We start from the raw sequence: 26112 nt of genomic DNA on the forward strand, positions 1-26112 counted from the left end.
AATTTTTTTTATCCTTACCCGAGGACATTTTTTGTAATCTTCAGATAGAGCGGGAGGGAGAGAGAGAGGAAGACAGAGAGAAAAACATTGATGTGAGAGACACACATTGACTGGTTGCCACCCACACGACCCCAACCAGGGCTGGGGACAAACTGCAACCAAGCTATGTGCCCTTAGCGGGAAGTGAACCCGGGACTCTCTGGTCCGCAGGCCAATGCTCTAACCGCTGAGCCAAATCGGCCAGGGGGCAGTACTCTTTTCTTATATGATACCTTATTTATTTATTTATTTATTTATTTATTTATTTATTTATTTATTTATAAAAGGAGAATGTAGAATACCTACTTAGGTTTTTTGTAGAGAGCATCCATTCTTTTGCTATCAGAAACTTTCTTGTGATCATGGATTTTGGCGTGGAAAAAAAAAAAGAAACTTTCTTGTTTTGTGTCTTGCCTTCACAAGAAAAGTATAGAATCAACATACACATTTTGGATCCCTCATTGTAGTGTTTCATGACCATGAATTCGTTATCCCAGAACTTGCTTTGGAAATAATGTAGAGAACTGTCTTTGAAATATTTAAAAATGCTCTTAAGGCAAAAACCACAAACATTATTGGTAAAAAACAGTACTAAGCACTTCAGAGAAAAAAGTAATTTCAGGATTCTTTTTCATAATCTCTAGTTAATTATCATGGCTCTGATGCAGTGATAGTCAACAAGTCATCCAGGCAGAAAGTGATTATTTTGAACATGCAGAACTTTGTGTTCTGATATATGGTTGCATAGTCTTATATAGATTCTACTCCTATTCAGTCATCGTCATAAATCATCACATTATTTCAATCTTTGAGTCTGATGTTTGTTTTTTTTTAAAGCTCTCTAGTTCTAGAATCTGATACATTATATTCTAAAACATTTTCAGATTCGATGGTAACTAAAACTAAAAATATAGAGCTTGTTCTTGTTGAAAAATAATGCAGTTGCATGTTGTTGATGTGACTTTCCTTTTCCTTTGACAACTTTCTCTGCAATTACAGGTGAGCAGAATGGCAACAGGAATCCTGGTGGGTTGCAGATTGGTGACCTGGTAAATATAGATCTTGACCTAGAAATTGTACAGTCTTTGCAGCATGGTCATGGAGGATGGACTGATGGCATGTTTGAGACTTTAACTACAACTGGAACTGTTTGTGGAATTGATGAAGATCATGACATTGTAGTACAGTATCCAAGTGGCAATAGGTTGGTGATGTTTCTTAATTATCAGTAATGGCAAATAAAGTTAGAGAAAAGAGTCTTAAAGAAAGCAAATAATGTGATATAACCAAAGACTCTTTAAAGGTAGCTCTCAGTAGGTAAAAATCCAGAATATGTTGTAAGGTGGAGGAGAACAAATGTCAAAAAGGAGTGTGAAGTTATATGAACATCTTTAGGTTACAGTGTTCTGTGGTTTTTTTCCTTCAGGAAGCGCAGAATATATTGTTATCATTAGGTCCAAGTATAGCAAAAAGTTCTGTGTTCATAATGGATTGTATCAGTCTATCTTAAACGAGAAGGATAAAATTAAAACTCTTCTGGCCCATATCTCCAGGGTTATATCTTGATAACATAGCTTTCCTTGCCACAGACACATAAACAGACATGAATCTTTATCAGCAACATAGAATTGCATGCATTTCCTCACTTTTGTTCCTTTGCACATACCATTTCTTTCATGCAGAATACCCTTTCATCTTTTTCCCCTTTCTTTGGATTAATTTGTCTGTATCCTATAAATATTGAGCTTATATACTTTGGGAACCTCCTCCCTCCTCTGTCCTCCCTGGTGTATGCTGCATACATTATTCATCTGTTTAGGGTACCTGCTATCTATTAAAATGATTATTTATTTGGTCTCTAGGTTTCCAGTTTCTTGGAGACTGGGCCTATGTCTTTAAAAAAATTTTCTTTTCTTTTCCTTTATTGATTTTTAGAGAGAGAGGAAAGGAGAGAGAGAGAGAGAGAAACATCTGAGAGAGAGAACATCAGTTGGCTGCCTTCTGCACGCCCCCTACTGGGAATTGACTCACAACCTGGGCATGTGCCCTGACTGGGAATCGAAGTAGCGACCTCTTGGTGCATGGGTTGACGCTCAACCACTGAGCCACACAGGCGGGCTGGGCCTATGCATTTTATATATTTGTTTTTAAGGGTCAAAATATGTTTACTTCACTTGTATATTTATGATATTTCAAAGAAAAAGCAGTAGTTAAGTTGAATAATTGTCCATCTTTATTACTGACATGTACATAAAGAAACTCTGAGGTTCTTTTTCCTGCTTTTTAGAAATTTTTGTTTTTCAATTACAGTGTACATGCAATGTTATTTTTTATTAGTTTCAGGTGTACAGCATAGTGGTTAGATATTTATATATTTTATAAAGTGTTCCCCCCGATATTTCCAGTACTCACCTGGCACCATACATAGTATTACAATATTATTGACTATATTCTGAGAGCTTGTTTGGAGGTTCTAGCAGGGGAGCGCAGCTACTCGTATACCCTTGACCGAAGACCGGTCCTCTCCTCTGGGGGGAAGGTCGTCCTCTTCGACCGAGCGCGCAGCTTCGGGAGGGACGAACATGGATCGGTTGAGGGAGGAGGGGGACACCCGCCTAGCCAGCCAGATCAGCCGAATCAACCCTGGCGATCAATGGGGTGACAGATGTCGCAGCCAGATCGCCCTCACATCCTGACTATATTCTGTATGCTGTACTTTACATCCTTGTATCTGCTTTGTAACTATCAATTTGTATTTCTTAATCCCTTTACCTTTTTCACCCAGTTCCTCCTGAGGTTCTTTAGGGGAGAGGTCATATAGGGAATAAGAAAAATTAACATTAACTTACTTACCAAAGTGTAGATGTAGCTCTACTCGTGTTCACATCTTATACATGTGATCATGTCAAGAGAGACAGAAAAGGCATTTGACAAAATCTGACACCCTTGTATGATAAAAACTCTAAATAAACTAGGAACAGAAGGGAACTTCTTTAGCCTAAAGGATATCTATTAATAACCCACAGGTAACATCATACTCAGTGGTGGAAGACTACATGCTTTTCCCTTAAGATCAGAACAAAACAAGATTGTCTGCTTTCCCCACTTCTATTTAGTATTATCCTAGAGAGTCTAACTGGGACAGTTAGGCAAGAAAAAGAAAAGGAAGAAGTAAGGAAGAAGTTAAACTGTCTCTGTTTACAGTAACATGATATGTACATAGAAAGACCTAAAGAATCTACAAACTATTACAACTAATCAATGAGTTCAGCAATGTTGCAGGATACAATTAGTAGAGAAAAATCATTTATATCTCTGTATAATAGTAATGAGTCTGAAAATTAAATAAAGAAAACATTTTCAGCCCTGGCAGTTTGGCTCCATGGTTGGAGTGTTGGCCCGAGGACTGAAGGGGTCTTGGGGTGGATTAGGTCAAGGACATGTACTTGGGTTGCAGGTTTGATGTCTAGCCCCAGTCAGGCTCGTGTGGGAGGCAACCAGTCAAGATGTCTCTCACATCCATGTTTCTCTCTCCCTTCCTCCCACTCTATCTTTAAAAAAAAAAAAAAAAAGGAAAAATATCCTTGGGCGAGGATTAACATAAAAATTTTTTTTCATTTACAATAGCATCACAGAAAATAAAACACTTAAGAATGAATTTAGCCTGAAAAGTACAAGACGTGTACACTGAAAATTATAAAATATTGAAGGAAATCAAATAAGACCTAAATAAATGGAAAGACATCTCATGTTTATAGATTGGAAGGTTTATTATTGTTTAATGATGTAGGGTTGACATAAAAAATTTCCACAAACTGGGTGTCTTAAAACAACAGAAACTTACTTTTTCACAATTCTGGAGATGAGAAGTCCAAAGTCAAGGTGCTGGCAAGATTAGGTTCTTTTGGGGGCTCTGAGGGAGAATTTGTTTTATACTTTTCTCCTACCTTCTACTGGTTGTTAGCAGTCCTTGGTATTCTTTGGCTTTCATAGATGCATCGCTCATTTCTCTGCCTGTCTTCACTGGCCTTCTCCCTGTGAGAGGATGTGTCACTGTGTCTTCACATGACTTTTTTTTCCCTAGGTACAAATTTTATTATGTATTCAAATCAATCTCTAGTCAGGTTCAGACAGTTGTAGGGAGATCATTTGGTACTGAAAGCCACATAAGTAAATAATCCTTCAGCCCACTATTTTATTTTATTTTATTATTTTATTTTATCTTATTTTATTTTTAATCCTCACCTGAGGATATTTTTCCATTAATCTTCAGATAGAGTGGGGGCAGGGGGAGAGAGAGGGAGAGAGGGGGAGAGAGGGAGAGAGAGAAACATCGATGTGTGACAGACACATTGGATGCCTCCTGCACGACCCTGACCAGGGCTAGGGACTAAACCACAACTGAGGTATGTGCCCTTGGCTGGAATTGAACCCTCAACTCTTTGGTCCATGAGCCAACGCTTTAACTGCTGAACCAAACCAGCCAGAGATCACTATTTTATTTTTGTCAAGCCAACATTTGTAGCTTAACTATTCATGAGGAAAGAACCCTGAGGAGACATAGAAGGAAGTTAACTGAACTTGTGGAAATTCTAAAATCTTTTACATAGAAAATAATCAAAAGCTGTTTTTACATGACCTTCTTATGAGGACATCATCATTGGATTAAGGGACTGCCCTAATTTAGTATGCCCTCATTTTAACTTGATTACACCTGTAAAATCCTATTTCTAAATATGGTCACATTCAGGAAGTAGCAGTAATTAGGATGTCAGCATATCTTTGTGTGGGGGAGCATAATTCAGCATATAACGGATGGCAGTATTCCCGAAACTAATCCACAGATTCAGTGCAATCTCTGTCAGAATCCTAGTTTTCTTTTTACAGAAATTAGCAGACTGATCCTAAAATTTATGTGGAAATTTAAGGGTTCCAGAATGGCCAAAACAATTTGAAAGAGAACAAAGTTTTGACTCACTTTCTGATTTCAAAATTCACCACAAAGTTATAGTAAACAGTATCACTGGCATAAGAATAGACATGTAGATTGATGGAGTAGAATTGAGAGTCCAGAAATAAGCTCTTGCATTTAAGGTCAGTTGATTTTTAACTAGGGTCCAACACAGTTCAATGGGGAAAGAATAACCTATTCAACAAATGGTACTGACATTGTATATCAAGCCATTATGTTGTATGCTGAAAATAAAATGTTTAATATTTAGTTATATCTCAATTTAAAAAATAAATAAAACTCAGTAAAAAACAGTAAACAGTGGTGAATAAACTAGGTATCACTAAACAAAAGAATGAAATTGGACCCTTGCTACACACCATATAGAAGTATGAATTAAAGATCTAAATGTTGTAAGAGTTAAAATAATGAAACTCTTAGAACAAAACATAAGTGTAAATCTTCATGATGTTGGATTAGACAGTGTTTTTTAATTATTTATTTATTTATTTATTTATTTTTCAGCATGTGCCCTTAGTGGGAACCGAACCCAGGACTCTCTGGTCCGCGGGCTGATGCTCCAACTGCTGAGCCAAACCGGCCAGGGCGACAATGGTTTTTTAGATATGAACCCCCAAAGCAGAAACAACCAAAGAAAAACTAAATAAATTGTAGTTCATCAAAATTAAGAAGTTAAAAAAAATTTTTTTTTCTTTATTGATTTTTTAGAGAGAGAGGAAAGGAGAAGGAGAGATAGAAACATTGATGAGAAAGAACATCATTTGGCTGCCTCCTGCATGCCCCTCACCGGGGATTGGGCCCACAACCTGGGCATATGCCCTGATCCGGAATCAAACCAGTGACCTCTTGGTGCACAGGTTGATGCTCAACCACTGAGCCACACTGGCCAGGCAAAAATTAAAATTTATTTATTTTTTAATCCTCACCCAAGGATATTTTTCTATTTATCTTGAGATAGAGTGGGAGGGAGAGAAAGGGAAAAGGAGAGAAACATCGATGTGAGAGGGACACATTGACTGGTTGCCTCCTGCACGACCCTGACCAGGGCCGGGGACGAACTGCAACCGAGGTACGTGCCCTTGACCAGAATTGAACCTGAGACTCTTTGATTTGTGGGCCGATGCTGTATTGCTGAGCCAAACTGGCCAGGGCAAAAAGTTTTGTGTTTTAAAGGAAACTATAAATAAATTGAGAAGACAACCTATGGGATGGGAGAAAATATTTTCAAACCATATGTCTGATTAGGGATTTGTATCTTATAATTAAATAATAAAAAACAAATAACCCAATTGAAAAATGGGCAAAGGATTTGAGTAGACATTTTTCCAGAGAAGATACAGAGATGACTAGTAAACTCACTGTATTGTCAGCTAGGACTGCCATAACAAAATATCAGACTAGATGGCTTAAACAACAGAAATATATTTTCTTACAGTTCTGAAGGCTAGAAGTCAAAGATCAGGTGTTGACAGGGTTGGTTTCTGGCGAGACCACATCTTGGCTTACAGACTGCTGCCTTCTCTATGTTCTTACATGGTCTTTTCTCTGTGAATGTCCAGAGAAAGAGAGATATCGCCTGTGTCTCTTCCTGTTCTTATAAGGTCACCTAGTCCTGTTGGGTGAGCCCCACTTTTATGACCTCATTTAACCTTAATTACCTCTTTAAAGGTCCTGTCTCCAAATACAGTCACATTAGAAGTTAGAACTCAATATATGAATTTTGGAGGGATGATTAATTTTATACATTCAATACCCATAAAAAGATGATCTACAGTTTTATTAGGGAACTGCAGTTCCAAACCAAAAATGAGATAACCACTTTACATACTAGAATGGTTAGAATAAAAATGTCAGATAATTCTAAGTGTTGATGAGGGTGTAGAGAAATTAGAACGGAACTTCATACATTGATGCTAGGAATGTGAAGTGGTCGAGATGCTGTGGAAAGCAGTTTGGTAGGTCCTCAAAATGTTATATATAGAGTTACCATATAACCCAGAAGGTCCACTCCTATGTATATACCCCAAAACCTGTACATCAATGTTTGTAGAAATATTACTCATAACAGCCCAAATGTGGAAATAACCCAGATGTCTATCAGCTAATGAATGGATAAATAAAATGTGCTATGTCCATACAATGGAATATTATATTTGGCCATAAAAAGGAATGGAGTACTTACATGTATACTAGAACATAGATACATCTTGAAAACATCCTGCTAAGTGAATGAAGACATTTGTTATGTGATTTTATTTATGTAAAATGTTCAGAATAAGCAAATTTATCAAAATAAAGTATATCTGGCCCTGGCCAGTTTGGTTCAGTGATTAGAGCATTGGCCTGCGGTCCCGAGAGACCGGGGTTTGGTTCCCGCTAAGGGCACGTACCTCGGTTGCAGTTTGTCCCCGGCCCTGGTTGGTCGTGCAGGTGGCAGCCACTCGATGTGTCCCTTTCACATCGATGTTTCTCTCTCTCTCTCTCTCTCTCTCTTCCTCTCTCTCCCTCCCACTCTACCTGAACAAAAAAATGGAAAAATGTCCTCGGGTTAGGATAAAAAAATAAAAAAATAAAAAATAAAGTATATCTGGTTGTTAGGGGATGGGGAGAGGTGAATGTGGAGTACTGCTAATTGTTATGAAGTATCATTTTGCAGTGATAAAAATTAATGTAGATAGTGGTGCTTGGTTTTATAATTTTGTGAATATATTAAAAATCACCAAATTACACACTTTAAATTAGTATGGTATGTGAATTACATCTCAAAGCTGTTAATAAAAAAAGAAAGAAAAGAATCTTAACATAACTTAAGTTCAGATTAGCATGTACTAACACATTTTTTTTTTAATCCTCACCCGAGGACGTTTTTCCATTTTTTGTTCAGATAGAGTGGGAGGGAGAGAGAGGAACAGAAAGAGAGAAACATCGATGTGAAAGTGACACATCAAGTGGCTGCCACCCGCATGACCGACCAGGGCCGGGGACAAACTGCAACCGAGGTACGCGCCCCTAGCGGGAACTGAACCTGGGTCTCTCAGGACCGCAGGCCGACGCTCTAACTGCTGAGCCAAACCGGCCAGGGCCATGTACTAACACATTTTGTATTACGTATAATATTGTTTAGAAATGTTAGGTTAATACAAATTAGGATTATTACAGAATTATTTCTTGGTCAGAATTCTTTCTTGGGCAATGGTGTTAGCAGTAATAATGACATTTGAGTTTTAGAAAATAATTTCTTTTTTATTCTCTATTCAACAAAAGCTTTTTTAAATACTAATTTATTAAGTACTGTGTTAGGCCCCGTGATTACAAAAACAGTTAAGACATAGTCCCCTGCTATGAAGGGGTTTCCCTTTTAGTTTGGATAGACAAAACCAGAAATAAGTATTAAAATATTGTAAGTAATTATGATAGGTGAGTATTCAAGGTTTTCTTCAAGAGAAGAGTGATCATTTCAGCTGGACAAATCATAGAAAAACTAGAGAGAAAATTACATTGTGAATAAGTTTGAAAGATCGACTCAATTTTCAGCAAGGCAGGGAAGCACTGTAGGCAGAGTTAACAACTTAAATACTGCTATGTTCAGGTACTGTAATAGATCTAGTAAATTTTGGAATATTGAGTTAAATAAAGGGCACTGAGTGATAAGGCCCAAAAGAAAACTTTGCATATCTGATTTGTATTCTTAATTGGTCAGAGGCACTTCTTTCTCTTTATAGTTGTTTTACAAGCAAAGTGTACATGGTTACAGGAATTTAGTAAATAGGTTTTTGTATGTTGTGACCACTCAGAATCTTTTATATGCTAATGGCCATATTATAAAAGCTTATTTGACTAGGGAAACTTTTTTTTGTTAATCGTCACCTGAGGATATTTTTTCATTGCTTTTTAGGTAGAGTGGAAGGGAAGGAATTAGTCATTATAGGGCAGCTCTGATTGGTCAGCATAGATGCAGATGGTATAGCTGCACAGTTCTGATTGTTTGTGACCATTCTCAGTCCATTGATGAAAAAAATGATACCAGGAACTCCCTTGTAAGGATTGATTCAGACATCAGGAACATGTTGCAGGAGGCTGGCAGCTCACTCTGTAGCTTTTCCCTTAGGTGCAGAGTACATGAGAGGCCTCTGTCAGCAATGGCTGCTAGACTTGGGCCCAGTTAACCCTGAGGAGTCCTTCTTGCCAGATGTATTCCTTTTCAAGGTTCACACACTTTACATGTTTCTGAAATGTTTTAAATTTTAACAGTGAGTGTGTATTGTTATTATATTATTATCCTTACCTGAGGACATTTTTGCATCCATCTTCAGAAAGAGCGGGAGGGAGAGAGGGAGGAAGAGAGAGAGAGAGAGAGACATCTATGTGAGAGAGACACATCGAGTGTTTGCTACCTACACGACCCCAACTGGGGCTGGGGACAAACTGCAACTGAGGTATGTGCCCCTAGCAGGAACTGAACCCAGGTCTCTCTGGTCCGTGGGCCGATGCTCTAACTGCTGAGCCGAACCAGCCAGGGCGTATTTTTATAACAAATTTTAACATGCAAAGGATGATAAATCTGCACAAAAGCGTAGAGTGGTCAGATTATGATAATTCTTTCCCCAAATTTGTATTTTAAAATTATAAAATAAATACATATAATTCAGGATGTAATTGTAAAGGATTGCTTTACTCTTCTAATGTGTTATAAGACTTTTCTCCCTGCAGTGCTTAATTAAAAAATGTCATGTTAAACTTAACCCATTTTGAGTTTTGGCTTTGATCCTTAGGTGGACCTTTAACCCTGCTGTTCTCACAAAAGCAAACATTGTCCGAAGTGGGGATGCTGCTCAAGGTGCAGAAGGAGGTACTTCACAGTTTCAAGTGGGTGATCTTGTACAAGTTTGTTATGATCTGGAAAGAATTAAACTTCTGCAGAGAGGACATGGAGAATGGGCTGAAGCTATGCTCCCAGTAAGTATATATAAAATAGTTTTGAACTAGGAATTATACCATGCTTATGTAGTTTTTAAAAGCACTTTAAGCCCTGGACTGTGTGGCTCAGTGGATATTGTGTCAGCCTGTGCACCAAAGGGTCTCGGGTTTGATTCCTGGTCAAGGGCATGTACCTGGGTTGCAGGTTCGATCCCTGCCCCAGTCAGGGTAAGTTCAAGAAGCAACCAATCGATGTGTGTGTCTGTCTTTGTGTGTCTGTCTCTCTGTCTCTTCTTCCCCGTCTCTCCCTCCCTCATGTCTTCCTCTTCCTCCCTCTTTCTCCTTCCTTCCTTTCTCCCTTCCATTCTCTCTAAAAAATCAATGAAAAAAAAAATCCTTGGGTGAGGATTAACTACAACAACAAAATAATAAATAAAAGTAAATAATAAAGTACTTTAATTTTAGAAACTGAATTAACATAATAGCATAATCCTTTGAGAATTGTGCTCTTTATTAGCAGCTAGGCATACTTAATGCCTTTTACTTTCTAATTTATTAGAAAGTTAAATTAGCCAGGGAAGGTCCAAAAAGAGCTATAGTTAATATTTTTTGATAGAGCTGTAGTAGAGAATGTAATGTAGGGGTAAGGTATTAATTGGAACTATATACTATTATTTAAAATAAAAATATTAGTGAAGAAAGGGTAAAGGGAAGAACACTTGAATGACAAATTTCAATATTGTGTATGCTAGGCACCAATAGACCATATAAATAAATATATATATATGTGTGTGTGTGTGTATATACACACATATACATATATATATTTTTAAATGAGGAATATGGATATATATGTAAGGGTATTAGTGTAACATTAGGACAATATACTTTAATATAAAGTTTAATTAAAGTATATAAAATTTATATTAAAAGGAGAGAAATATGCCCGGCCATTGTGGCTCTGTAATGAGCGTGGTCCCACGTGGTCCCATAGACTAAGCCATCCTGGTTCGATTCCCAGTCAGGGCACATGCCTGGGTTGTGGGCTCGATCCCCGGTGGGGGGCATGTAGGAGGCAGCCAGTTGATGTTTCTCTCTCACATTGATGTTTCTCCCTCATATTGATGTTTCTATCTCTGTCTCCCTCGCTCTCAAAAATAAATAAATAAATAAGGAAAAAATGGAGGGTTAATCATAAAGTAAAAAAAACGTGTTCATATATAAAAAGGGAATATGATACAGGGGACAGAGGTAGAAGAGAGACATTTTTGAATATGTCTTACAGATTTGATTTGAAACCACATGTTTTATACAATTATAAAACAAAATTAAAAAATGAAATGCCTAAAAATGGAAAATAAAATGAAGCAAACCTAAGTGTGTTTTCTGTTGGCATAACCATACTAAAAGGAAATTCCAAATGATTTTTAAACACAATAATTTGTCTTTATATCCTTATAGGAGGAATATATCCTACAGAAATACATGGAAAAATAAATATATAGTAATAGTCAGAAATCTAATTGTTTGTGATAGTGTTGATATGATTTTGAGATTATTTGTGTAATATGACAAAAAATTAGTAGTTATAGATAATTCTAATTTTGTTATCCCAGAGACCTTAAGAACCAGAAATGACAGAGTTAGAAAAGGAGATACAGATGTAATATAGAAGAGGTTATTAAAAACCCTATAGTCTTGCTTTTTCGCAACGGGTTTGCCGCCAGAACACAGGTGTCATGAAAACCACCACTAAACCAAACCCAAAATGGGAAAAGAAAAGACTCATATCAACATTGTCGTCATTGGACACGTAGATTCCGGCAAGTCTACCACTACTGGCCATCTGATCTACAAATGTGGTGGGATCGACAAAAGAACCATCGAAAAATTTGAGAAGGAGGCTGCTGAGATGGGGAAGGGTTCCTTCAACTATGCCTGGGTCTTGGATAAACTGAAAGCTGAACGTGAGTGAGGTATCACCATTGATATCTCCCTGTGGAAATTCGAGACCAGCAAGTATTATGTGACCATCATTGATGCCCCAAGACACAGAGACTTCATCAAAGACATGATTACAGGCACATTTCAGGCTGACTGTGCTGTCCTGATAGTTGCTGCTGGTGTTGGTGAATTCGAAGCAGGCATCCCCAAGAATGGGCAGACCCGTGAGCATGCCCTTCTGGCTTACACACTGGGTGTTAAACAACTGATTGTTGGTGTTAACAAAATGGATTCCACTGAGCCGCCCTACAGCCAGAAGAGATATGAGGAAATCGTTAAAGAAGTCAGCACCTATATTAAGAAAATTGGCTACAACTCTGACATAGTAGCATTTGTGCCAATTTCTGGTTGGAATGGTGACACTATGCTGGAGCCTAGTGCTGATATGCCTTGGTTCAAGGGATGGAAAGTCACCCGTAAAGATGCCAGTGCCAGTGGAACCACGCTGCTTGAAGCTCTGGATTGCATCCTACCACCAACTTGTCCAACTGACAAGCCCCTGCGTCTGCCCCTCCTGGATGTCTACAAAATTGGTGGTATTGGTACAGTTCCTGTGGGTAGAGTGGAGACTGGTGTCCTTAAACCCAGCATGGTGGTCACCTTTGCTCCAGTCAATGTAACAACTGAAGTAAAGTCTGTTGAAATGCACCATGAAGCTCTGAGTGAAGCTCTTCCTGGGGACAATGTGGGCTTCAATGTCAAGAACATGTCTGTCAAAGATGTTCGTTGTAGCAGTGTGGCTGGTGACACCAATGGAAGCAGCTGGCTTCACAGCTCAGGTGATTATCCTGAACCATCCAGGCCATATTAGTACTGGATATGCACCTGTGCTGGATTGTTACACAGCTCATTTTGCTTGTAAATTTGCTGAGCTAAAGGAGAAGATTGACCGTCATTCTGGGAAGAAGCAGGAAGATGGCCCTAAGTTTCTGAAATCTGGTAATGCTGCCATCGTCGATATGGTTCCTGGCAAACCCATGTGTGTTGAGAGCTTCTCTGACTATCCCCCTCTGGGCTGCTTTGCTGTTCGTGACATGAGACAGACCGTTGCTGTGGGTGTCATCAAAGCAGTGGACAAGAAGGCAGCTGGAGCTGGGAAAGTCACCAAGTCTGCTCAGAAAGCTCAGAAGGCTAAATGAATATTATTCTCAATACCTGCCACCCCAGTCTTAATCAGTGGTGGAAGAATTGTCTCAGAACTGTTTGTCTCAATTGGCCATTTAAGTTTAATAGTAGAAGACTGATTAATGATTACAATGCACCGTAAAGCCTTCAGAAGGAAAGGAGAATGTTTTGTGGACCATTTGGTTATTTTGTGTGTGTGGCAGTTTCTAAGTTATTAGTTTTTAAAATCAGTATTTTTTAATGGAAACAACTTGACCAAAAAATCTGCCACAGAATTTTGAGACCCATTAAAACACAGTTTAATGAGAAAAACAAAAAACCAAAAACCCCTATAGTCTTGCATTTATTGTATCTTTTAAAACAAAATAAAACAACCTCTTTCTTTTTTTTCTTAGCTCTGTCCATGACAAGGCCAAGAAACAGTCACCATTCCAGTAACAATAACTGTTAGTGCCCAGATTATGGTCTTGAAATAGCGTTTCCCTGTGTAAAGAACTAGGGGTCTTGGGAGAAATGTCTAATGCTAGGTCTTTGGTAGGAAGTGAACAAGATGATGAGCCCCTCCTCATACTGGATAGCAAGGAAATTATCAAGAGTTTCTAGGTCATGTTAAAAGGATGTAGCAGCCAACTTAAAGGATGATTTACCAAATACAGATACGGGTGAAGCTACTAAACTATACCAATTAGCAAAATTCAGATTGTAAGAAACTTTATAGGACAAATAACCTAGTTTCTTCAACAAATAATTTGCAAAGAAAAAAAATTATGTGTAGTCTTTCTTTGGAGCTTGATTTAACAAACTAAAAAAATTTATTGTTTATGAGGCAATTGGGAATTTGATCACTGGCTGGTATTTTATGTTTTTGATACTTTTGGATGAGTTGGTAATAGTATTGTAGTTATGTTTTAAAAAAGAGGTTACATAACGAAATAATATAGGAGGGGAGAATGGGTAGGGGAAAACAAAATTGGCATGAGCTGCCAGCTGTTAAATGTGATGGGTACACGGAGATTCAATATACTGTTGTCTGCTTTTGTGTGTTTGAGATTTTCCATAATGAACAGTTAGGGAGGAAAAAAACAAAGAATGCAGCCTCATACAGTTTGAGATGATGGTGGAAAATTCCAAATGAAAATGTCTAATGAGAAATTGAAATTGGTGTGTGGTGAGGAGAAGGATAAAGAGGGCTAGAGAAGTATATTTTCAAGTCTTTTGAAATAAGGTGGTAGTTGTTAATGTGGATTAAATTTCCAAGAAAGAAGAGTAAAAAGTGAAGGAGTAAAATTTGCGGAGAATGAATAGATTTAGGGTGTGAAGAAGGAAAAGGAGCCAGTGAGTAGAGAAAGGGGAGAAACAGACAGAAAGATTAGACTGTCCTCCAGAAATCAACGGAATAGCTTCTCAAAGTTGGGGTCAGATGCTGCAGAAAGGTCAAAAGAGAAAAGAAGTCAAGGGTAATTTCTTCCCTGTGTTAGGAAGTAGTCAGATATTATCACTATTCTTCACCAATTTTCTAGTATTGTTATTTGCTATTTTGTTACGTTTAAGAGAGCGAAGTTTGGAACTGATTTTGAAGTGGGGTTAATGCTAGCACTTAACTTTCAGGGTTATAGTAATAGGTGGGTCATTTTCTTTTTTTTTTTTTCCATTTTTTTTTTTTTTTTGTTCAGGTAGAGTGAGAGGGAGAGAGAGGAACAGAGAGAGAGAAACATCGATGTGAAGGGACACATCGAGTGGTTGCCACCCACACAACCGACCAGGGCCGGGGACAAACTGCAACCGAGGTACGTGCCCTTAGCGGGAACCGAACCCAGGTCTCTCAGGACCGCTGGCCGACGCTCTAACCGCTGAGCCAAACTGGCCAGGGCTAGAATAGCAATTTTCAACTGGTGTGCTGCAAGAATTTTTACCGGAGCAAAAGATACCAGCGTGCTACAAGAATTTTTAAAACATGCAATACCTGACTGCTTAGTCAGGGGCGCTGACCTCTTTTCTCTTAGATTGTCAAATAAAAAAATGACAACAGCCAACACAACAATAGTTATCCGTGTGAATGCCCTGTCTTTTTTTTAAATCCTCACCCAAGAACATTTTTGCATTTATCTTCAGATAAAGTGGGAGGGAGAGTACGAGGAAGAGAGAGAGAGAAAAATCGATGTGAGAGAGACATTGACTGGTTGCCAATCACACGATCCCAACCAAGGCCAGGGACAAACTGCAACCAGGTATGTGCCCTTAGTGGGAACCGGACCTGGGACTCTCTGGTCCATGGGCCAATACTCTAACAGTTGAGCCAAACTGGCCAGGGCTGAATGCCCTTTCTTGAACCATAAATATATACATCATATAACAGTTACCTCTTATCAGTCACATTGAATATTAAAATTGCGTCTGATTGGTACCAGAAATCCTTAAGTATAGGCACCTGATTTTTTAAAAAGTCACTTTGGGCCTGGCCAGTTTGACTCAGCAGTTAGAGTGTTAGCTGGCGGACCAGAGAGGCCCGGGTTTGGTTCCTGCTAGGGGCACATGCCTTGGTTGCAGTTTGTCCTGGCCCTGTTGGTGTCATGTGGGTGGCAACCACTCGATGTGTCTCTCACATCAAATGTTTCTCTCTCTCTCCTTCCCTCTCTCCCTCCCGCTCTATCTGAAGATAAATGCAAAAATTTCTTCGGGTGGGGATAAAAATAAATAAATAAAAAAGTTACTTTGGAGCAAAAAAGGGTAGATAATTACTATCATCATCATTATTATTTTTGTAAATCAATAAAAATTATATCTTTTTTTGTCAGATCAGCAAAAAATATAATACGTTTTGGGTTTACCACAGAATTTTAATAATTAGTTTATGTGTGCCATGACATGAAAAAGATTGGAAATCACTGTCTTAGAACCTTAGAATAGCATTTGCCACATGGAAAGAACTGTTGCTGATTGTGTTCTGTACCTAATTACTCTTTTTCCATATTTAATAGGCATGTTAATTCTGCACACTTAAATTTTTGAATCAGGAATGATTCCAAAAAGGATTTAAACATAGATATAAACTTTGAGCCATTTTTAATTAAAAAAAATTTTTTTTTTTAAGAAATCAGACTTTGTATTTTTAGGCTAGATTGATGATGGATTTTGTATTACTTGAGCTCTGAGTTCTCAAGATGTACCTAATGGGTTAAAAAACAAGGGTGAAATATCAAAAAGCAAAATTTTGTGAACTTTCATGAATAAGATAGACTCATGATTTATTTTCGTGGAAATATGGTAGGTTTATTTTTTTTATTAAAAAATTTTTTTAATTGATGTTTTATAGAGAGAGGAAGGGAGAGGGAGAGAGAGATAGAAACGTCGATGAGAGAGAACATAGATTGGTTGCCTCCAGCATGCCCCCCACTGGGGATTTGGCCCACAACCTGGGTATGTGCCCTGACCGGGAATAGAACCGGTGACCTCTTGGTGCATGGGTCGATGTTCAACCACTGAGCCATACCAGCTGGGCTAGTAGGTTTATTTTATTAAAATATTTTTAAGAGAGAATTTTTAGGGTTTGTAATTAATGAATAACCTATTTGAATATGGTTATTCTTTAAAAGTTTTTCTTTAGGAACAAAGAAAAAATTTATTTAAACATGTAAAAACTGGTGATTGATTTTTTTTTATGGTATACACTTTGGACTTGGAAACATGAATCTAATTCTTTTTTAAAGACTTTAGGTAAAGTTGGACGAGTACAACAGATTTATTCAGACAGCGATTTAAAGGTGGAAGTTTGTGGCACATCTTGGACATACAATCCAGCCGCAGTTTCTAAGGTGGCATCTGCAGGATCAGCCATTAGCAATGCATCTGGTGGTATGTTTTATTTCATGTTTTTTTTAAAAGTAATATGATTTACATTAGAACCATTGCTAATTCCCCCATTCTCATATACAGGTAATGTTGTGTGTGTTCTTGGTTTTCGCTTAGATCACATAACTTCGCTTCAATGTTAACTACTTTTTTTTTTTAAATCCTCACCTGAGGATTTTTTTTTTTTCATTTGTCTTCAGAGAGAGTGGCAGGGAGAGAAAAAGAGAGGAGAGGAAGAAACATTGATCGGTTGCCTCCCGCACGACCCTGACCAGGGCTAGGGACCTAACGCAACCTGTGGACATGCCCTTGACCAGAATCGAACCTGCAACTCTTTGGTCCCTAGGCTGATGCTCTAACCACTGAGCAAAACCAGCCAAGAAAATGTTAACTACCTTTTAAACTTTCATAAACTTTTTTTTAGTCATACAAGGAACAATCTTTGTTCTGGCTGAGGTATGCACTTGGACAAGTTCCATAAATATGTGCTTTTTCTTAGATATATCAAACACTTCTCCACATCAAATCTAAGATATCTAAAATTCATCATTCTTCTCTGTGGTCAGGATTTTTGTTTTCTGCCAAAGAACCATCACTTCTTAGACTGTTTTATTTTATTTTCATTTTCAACATTATTGCTAGCAGATGGCTTTTTTTCTGGATAGTTTTACATCTCAGCCATATTTTTTCTTTTACTATTCAATAAGAGTTACTATATATGACATAATGTGTAGAAAACCATGTTGAGATGTGAATATGTTGGATGCTTGGGTAGACTTAAGCTCAGTTTTTCTTTCCTAAGCTCCAGCTTTATGTACACAGACTCAGTTCATTCTACAACAAATGATAAGTTACCAATATATATTGTTTTCCAGAAAAGAAGATAGAACCATAACAGTAAATAGTTAAGAAAGTAAAAGAAAACAGAGTGACCTCCAATTTTATTTGATTTTTTAAACTTTTTTTTTCTTTATTGATTTTAGAGAAAAAGGAAGGGAGAGGGAGAGAGAGATAGAAACATCGATGAGAGAGAACATGATTGGCTACCTCCTGCGTGCCCCTCACTGGGGATTGGGCCCACAACCTGGGCATGTGCCCTGACCGGCAGTCGAACTGATGACCTCTTGGTGCATGGGTCGACACTCAGCACTGAGCCACACCAGCAGGGCTCCAATTTTATTTTGTACTGCTTTTTATTTTCTCTATTTCTGTCTCTTCTTTCCTGCTATAATTTGCTAGTGTGCTTAAAGTTTAAATCAGGTGGTTGTAGTTTTGACCTTGAGGTTAGATGGCATCACAACAGGCTGACTACATACAAATTAAAACTGTGAAGAAGGATGGTTAATATCCTTCTCTCAGGTAATGTGGACTTGGTGTTGGTCCTTTGCCCCATTTTGTAATTTCTTTGCTTTCCAATAAGAAGATCCAAGAATTCAGGAATGGAACTGGGTAGGTTCTCTACTGATTAATGCTGTTTAAAAAAATAACTTAGGAAAGGGTTTGTAAATCCCTGGTTCTTTCTTGTTTTAGTCTAAAGTAATCAATTGGCACCTTTGAAGTATGTTGTTAACATTTAGATGTCCGTTTTGAACTGAAAATAGGTTTGTCTCTAAAATATTTTCCTGGATATTATAGAAATTACATTTCTTTTGAATCATAATAATTATCTGTTGATTTTTTGTAAGGTCTGTAGCATTGTAGCAATGAGCTGAGAGAGTCACTGTGGTGGTATGCGTAAGACCTGAAAGGAAGTTTATATCATTATGGTAGTGCTATTGTGATATGTTCATTTCTAATATCTTTGGTATGACTTCTACATCTTGAATTATTATTGTAACTCTCTACTTTCTCTGAAATTTTAACTTGAAATACATGAATTAGGGAAAACTGGGAATATTTATGGGCTCAGATTTACTGCAGCTATATATATATATAAATAATTATAACTTGCATGAGTAATATCTGTAGCATAGTAGAAAAATGATATTAAAGAAATAATAAAAAAGGAAAAGTATAATAGGTATATGTAATGCTTGTCTGTTAGTAAAGTTTGAGATCCTCCTGTATTAGCAGCTTTATTTGATGCTTTACAGAAAGACTCTCCCAACTCTTGAAGAAATTATTTGAAACCCAAGAATCTGGTGACCTCAATGAAGAATTAGTTAAGGCTGCTGCCAATGGAGATGTTGCTAAAGTGGAAGATTTGCTAAAAAGACCAGATGTGGATGTGAGCATTTTAAAATTTATTTGAAGCATACACTAAAATAGAATAGTATAATGAACCTTATACTTCAAAAATTATTTAAGACTTTACCACATGTGCTTTAGTCCTTCCTTGTTTTTCTGAGATATTTTAAAGATGATACCAGTCATCATTTTCCAGCGTGCATTTCTAAAAGATATTGAAATTTTCTTATTTTAACACTGTGACCTTTTTTATTTTATGATTGACAACATTTATATTTAGGTTTTTAAATGGTTATATTTTGGTTTTTAAGTGGTTAGTGTCCTTTGGGGAATTTATGGAAATGTCATATGTTTTAAATATATTTTAGTAAATATAAGCAATTTTCTCTACTTTTTGAAACATTTAATCTAAACTTTTTACCCTCCCTTCCCTGTGATACTTGACTATTTCATAATTTGTAAGGCAGATGAATTAGAGGTCATGCACTTTGTAAATCCTTTTTTTTTTTTATCCTTACTTGAGGACACTTTTGCATTTATCTTCAGATAAAGTGGGAGGGAGAGAGGGAGGAAGAGAGAGAGAGAAACATCAATGTGAGAGAGACACATCGACTGGTTGCCACCTGCACAACCCCTACAAGGGCCGGGGACATACTGCAACCGAGGTATGTGCCCTTAGTGGGAACCGAACTCTGGTCCACGGGCCGATGTGCTAACCACTGAGCAAAACTGGCCAGGGCAACACTTTGTAAATCTTAATGGTTTATGTTGTAATTTCACCATATTTCATTTTATTTATTTTTGTTGTTAATCCTCACCTGAGGATATTTTTCCATTGATTTTTAGAGGGAATGGAAGGGAGAGAGAAAGAGAGAAACATCGATGTGAGAGAGACACATCAATTGGTTGCTTCCTGCTTCTTGAACAGGGCCGGGGATCGAACCTGCAGCCCAGGTATGTGCCCTTCACCGAATCAAATCTGCGACCCTTAGGTCCTCAGGCTGCTGCTCTAACCGCTAAGCCAAAGCAACTAGGGCTTACCATATTTTAAATGGGTTATTTTCGTCCTCAGTCATCCTTTGGCTTTGGCATTGCTGTCGTGCTGCCACCAATATGTTCATTGCGGGCCAAGATTGTAAGTGGACTGTCAGTCACTGTTATGAAGCCCTTTGTTGCCATGCTTTTGTATGTAAATATACTAGACATTTTGAAAAAGATCAAATCTATAATTGTAAGTTATATACATCTTATTCTTATGAACTTGTGTACATTTTAGAGAGAGATCAATTGCAGCAGCTCAAGAAAGTGAGTTTTTGATTGGTTGTAAGATGTATCACACATAATTTGTTTTTGATATGAAAGTACCAGTGTTTTGGTGTTTGAAATATAACATTGGGCTTCTTTTTTAAAAAAATTTTAATTTATTTTTTAATCCTCACCTGAGGATGTTTTTTCATTTATCTTCAGATAGAGTGGGAGGGAGGGAGAGAGAGAAACATCGATATGAGAGAGATACATCGACTGGTTGCCTCCCAAACTACCCGACCAGGCCGGGGACTGAACCACAACTGAGGTACCTGCCCTTGACCAGAATTGAACCTGCAACTCATTGGTCCACGGGCTGCCGCTCCAGCCGCTGTGCCAAACCAGCCAGGGCAGCATCAGGTTTCTTTTATATTCAGTCAGGCAGATTTACATTTTATTATACTTAGTTTTTAAAATTTAATTATGGATTTATTTTATTTTTTTTAACAATGTCATTCTAAAAATTTTAAAGGAAAAATAGTTTTACAAGATTTGTTATGAAAAATGGCATCTCCTTTTCAACCTTATTTTCTCCTTCCAGAAGCAACTGTTGTCACCTTTTTAACTTCTTTCAAACAATCTTTTCCAGTCAGAGGCCATTCCTCAGGTGTCTGGTGATCCTTGACTATCCATTTATCTATAAGGGTGATCAGTAAAAGGCTTGTTTGGAAGTTTCTGTGTGTGTGTGTGTGTGTGTGTGTGTGTGTGTGTGTGTTTGTTGACTCTGGACTTCACTATAGGGTGATCTGGTTGGATGTTTCCTTTTGTTATTCCTGGATATTGGTTATTAGGTCTTTTCTCTTGGACTGGTTTGACTCCCTAAAAAGATCTCTTCATTCTTCTGCTGGGTAAAAACCTGGCTGTCAACCTTATGAGTATTGATTAAGGGAAGAGAGTATGGGCTCTTAGGATTTGGCATGTAAATATTTACATAAAAGTTTTGTTTTTAGTGTTTGGCCCCACCTTGAACAGTGGCTTGGGATGCTTTACCCTTTCTGGAGAATAAAATTTCAGGTTTCTGTTAGTGTGAGGGTAGAGTAGTAGCTCAGCTGTGCAGAGTGGGGGAAACCAGGAATCTAAATGCTTTTTAAAAACTCTGTCACCCTGGCCGGTTTGGCTCAGCGGTTGGAGTATCGGCCTGCGGACCAGAGAGTCCCGGGTTCAGTTCCCACTAGGGGCATGTACCAAAAAATAAAAGTAAAGAAAAAGACTGTCAATTGGTGCACCCCTGCCACATTATCTCTATATTCAGAGGTCATCAATTTTGAGCCTTTTGGGTTTCCTTGGCAAAAGGTTGCTTCCTAGGTATTTCTCATAGCAGGTTTAGGTCTGCCTTTCCAGCTTCCTGTATATGTGTGAGCATGTGTGCATGTGTATGAATGTGTGGCTTCTGTTTCGCTAGTTCTAATTATCTTTGTGGATTGAAGCTTAAAAGAAAATAAAACTTGACTCTTGTTTTAGTATGATGCCATAAATAATGAAAATAAATACAACTCATCTTTTAATTAAAAAACACTCTTACAAAGATATACTTTCTTTTTTAAAAGGTTTATTGAGGCACAGTTGTTTTGTACCATGAATAAAAATATCAGGATATACTTATTTTTAAAATTGATTTGTAGAGAGGGAGGAGGGGAGAGGGAGAGAGAGACAGAAACATTGATGTGAGAGAGAAGCATCTATCAGCTGCCTCCTGTACACCCCCTACCGGGGATCAAACACGAAACCCAGGAATGTGCGTTGACCAGAAATGGAAACAGCAACCTTTTGGTGCATGGAATGATGCCTAACCAACTGAGCCACACTGTCCAGGGAAGGACATACTTTTAAAGTGTCATAATACTGAAAAAAATTTTTCAGCTTTTCTAATGGGATTTTTACCCCTTTAGCTTTCCTGTTTATCATAACATCTTCCTCTTGATTTTTATTTATTTATTTATTTATTTAATTTTATTTATTTATTTATTTTGTGGTACATGCCCCTAACGGGAATCGAACCCGGGACTCTGGTCTGCAGGCCGACACTCAACGGCTGAGCCAAACTGGCCAGGGCTGATTTTTAGATATCAAGGATTCTAATTGAATATTTCTAATTGAGATATTTTTTTCCCAAAGTTTTCTTTTTTTCTTTTTATTATGGAATGTAAAGTTCTTAAAAATTCAAGTATAGTTGACATACAATATCATTTTAGTTTTAGGTGTACAACATAGTGATTTTTTAAAAAATATGTTTTTATTGATTTACAGAGAGAGACAAAGGGAGAAGGGGAGAGAGAAACATGGCTGCCTCCTGCATGCCTCCCTACTGGGGATTGAGCCCAAAACCTGGAATCATACCCTGACCAGTAATTGAACCAGCAACCTGTGCACAGACGATTCTCAACCATTTGAGCTGCACTGGCCAGGGTACGATTTGACATTTATATACCTTATGGAGAGATCACCACAAGAAGTCTAGTAATCATCTGTCACTACAAAGTTATTGCGATATTACTTTTTGTATTTTTTATGCTGTACTTTATATCCTCGTGACTTATTTATAAGTTTGTACCTCTTAATGCCCTTCACATTTTTGCCTGTTCTCTCACCACTCAATCCTCAGGCAACTGTTTGTTTATTCTCTGTGAGTGTGTTTGTTTTGTTTGTTCATTTATTTTTTTAGATTCCACATATAAGTGAAATGATATAGTATTTGTCTTTCTCTGACTTATTTCACTTAACACAATATCCTCTAGGTCCATCCATGTTGTTGCAAATGGCAGGATTTCTTTATTTTCAATAGCTGAGTAATATTATATTGTGTGTGTGTGTGTGTGTGTGTATGTGTATGTATGTGTGTATCACTTCTTTATCTAGTCATCTGTTGGTGGACACTTATGTTACTTCCATATCATGGCAATTATAAATAATGCTGCAGTGAACATACATCTTTTCAAAATAGTGTTTTGTTTTTTAGTTTTTTTTTTTTACATTAAAAAACTTTTAAAAATTAGTTTACTTTTAATATTATTTTGTATTAGTTTCTGGTGTATAGCATAGTGGTTAGACGATCATATACTTTATAAATGTTCCCCTTGATATTTCCGGTACTCGCCTGGCACCATATAAGTGTTTCATTACTTTGGATAAGCACCTAGTGAGTGATGGAATTGCTGTGTCCTTTTTTCTCTCTTGTCATAGCCTTTTTTTTTTTTTTTTTTTTAACATGGTTGGGGCAGTGGGCATATAGAAAATCTCTACTTTTGCTTAATTTTGTTGTTTGAAAAAGTTAAGCCTATTTAAAAGTTTTATTTTATTTTTCAATTACAGTTGGCATTCAATATTATATTTGTTTTAGGTGTTCAACCCAGTAATGGGACATTTATATAACTTACGAGTTGATCACCCCAGTAATCTAGGAACCATCTAACGCCATACATAGTTATTATAATATTATTGACTATATTCCCTATACTGTATTTTACATCCCCATGACTATTCTGTAACTACCAATTTGTACTTTGTTTTTTTTTATCCTCACCCGAGGATATTTTTTCCTTTTTTTTTCAGATAGAGTGGGAGAGAGAGAGAGGAAGAGAGAGAGAGAGGAATATCGATGTGAAAGGGACACATCGAGTGGCTGCCGGGGACAAATCGCAACCGAAGCACGTGCCCCTAGCGGGAACCAACCCAGGTCTCTCTGGACCGCAGGTTGATGCTCTAACCGGCCAGGGCCCAATTTGTACTTCTTTTTTTTTTTTTATCCTCACCCGAGGACATTTTTCCATTTTTTGTACAGACAGAGTGGGAGGGAGAGAGAGGAAGAGAGAGAGAGAGAAACATTGATGTGGAAGGGACACATCGAGTGGCTGCCACCCGCACGACCAACCAGGGCCGGGGACAAACTGCAACCAAGGTACATGCCCTTAGCGGGAACCGAACCCGGGTCTCTCCGGACCGCAGGCCAACGCTCTAACTGCTGAGCCAAACTGGCCAGGGCTGTACTTCTTTCTTAAAAACAAATTTTTTTTCTTATCTTTATTGATTCTAGAGAGAGAGGAAGGGAGAGGTAGAGAGAGATAGAAACATCGATGAGAGAGAACATCGATTGGCCGCCTCCTGCATGCCTCCCACTAGGGATCGGGCTCACAACTTGGGCATGTGCCCTGACCAGGAATCGAACCGGCGACCTCTTGGTGCATGGGTTGATGCTCAACTGCAGAGCCACATCAGCTGGGCCAATTTGTACTTCTTAATGTCTTCACCTTTTCTACCCATTCCTTCAATCCACTTCCTATTGGGCAACCATCAAAATGTTCTCTGTGTCTATGAGTCTGTTTCTTGTCTACTTGTTTATTTTGTGTTTTTTTTTTTTAAGATTCCACATATAAGGGAAATCATATGACATTTGTCTTTCTCTCTCTGACTTATTTCACTCAGTACAGTACCCTCTAGGTCCATTTGTGTTGTCGCAGGTGGCAAGATTTCATTCTTTTTTTTTATGCCTGAGTCATAATTTTATTATATATGTGTATCAATTTATTATCTATTCATCTGTTGAAGGACATTTAGGTTGCTTCCATATCTTGGGTATTATAAATAATGGTGCAGTGAACATATGGATGCATAATAGGTCTTTTTGATGTAATGTTTTGGTTTTCTTTTTTTTTTTTTTTTTTTCCATCCTCACCCGAGGACATTTTTCCATTTTTTACTCAGATAGAGCGGGAAGGAGAGAGAGGAAGAGAGAGAAACATCGATGTGAAAGCGACACATCGAGTGGCCGCCACCCACACGACCCAACCAGGGCCGGGGACAAACTGCAGCCAAGGTACATGCCCTTAGCGGGAACCGAACCCGGGTCTCTGTGGACCGCAGGCTGACGCTCTAACCGCTGAGCCAAACCGGCCAGGGCTGTTTTGGTTTTCTTAAAAAAAAATACCCACAAGTGGAATTGCTAGGTCGTTTGTTTTAGTCCATTTTGTCTGGTATAAGTATTGCTACCCCAGCTTTTTTGTTATATTTTTATTTTCTTGAAATATCTTTTCTGTCTCTTTGTTTTCGGTCCGTGTGGGTCTTTCGATCTGTAGTGATACTCTTGTAGACAGCATATGTAAGGGTCTTGTTATCAGTTCAGCTACCATATGTCTTTTGCTTGGAGTATTTAATCCATTTACATTTAAAGTAATTGTTGATATGTATGTATTTATTGTTATTGTATTAATGCTTTAATATTTTTTGTTCTTAAAGAAGCCCCTTTAACATTTTTTAAATTTATTTATTTAATTAATTTATTTTTGTTACAAATGTTTCTCCTTTTGCCCCCGCACTCTCTTCCCTATACTGCCCCCTGCCAAGCATTGTGGTCTGTGTCCATTGGTTACTCATACATGCATCTAAGTTCATTGGTTTATCTTATCCCTTCTCCCCACCCTGCTCCTCTGAGGTTTGTTGTTCTAAACCATACTACTTTCTATGTCTCTGGGTCTGTTTTGTTTATCAGTTTTTTCTGTTCATTATATTCCACAAATAAGTGAGATCATGTAGTATTTTTTTTTCTCTGATTGACTTATTTCGCGTAGCATAATACTCTCCAGGTCCCACCATGTCATCTCAAAGGATATGAGATCTTTCTTTCTTACAGCTGTGTAATGTTCCATTTTGTGTATGTACCACAGCTTTTATATCCACTCATCTGTTGATGGACACTTGGGCTGATTCCAGATCTTAGCAAT

General features: G+C 37.8%; 1 protein-coding gene and 1 pseudogene across 3 annotated transcripts in view; both read left to right on the forward strand.

Annotated features, from left to right (window-relative positions):
* MIB1 (mindbomb E3 ubiquitin protein ligase 1) overlaps positions 1 to 26112 on the forward strand; it is a 143930-nt gene that overhangs the window by 39158 nt on the left and 78660 nt on the right. For 2 of the 3 annotated variants that reach the window (XM_036244201.1, XM_036244202.1), the window contains 4 exons: positions 1039 to 1243; positions 9784 to 9967; positions 16765 to 16909; positions 19000 to 19133. In XM_036244201.1, the coding sequence (XP_036100094.1) occupies positions 1039 to 1243; positions 9784 to 9967; positions 16765 to 16909; positions 19000 to 19133 (668 nt within the window). The remainder of the gene's footprint in view (positions 1 to 1038; positions 1244 to 9783; positions 9968 to 16764; positions 16910 to 18999; positions 19134 to 26112) is intronic. The other variant, XM_036244203.1, reaches the window with a different exon arrangement.
* Positions 11621 to 13101, forward strand: LOC118618173 (annotated as a pseudogene).

This window comes from Molossus molossus, unplaced genomic scaffold, assembly GCF_014108415.1.
Source record: "Molossus molossus isolate mMolMol1 unplaced genomic scaffold, mMolMol1.p scaffold_m16_p_6, whole genome shotgun sequence".
In the NCBI taxonomy this organism is placed as follows: domain Eukaryota; kingdom Metazoa; phylum Chordata; class Mammalia; order Chiroptera; family Molossidae; genus Molossus; species Molossus molossus.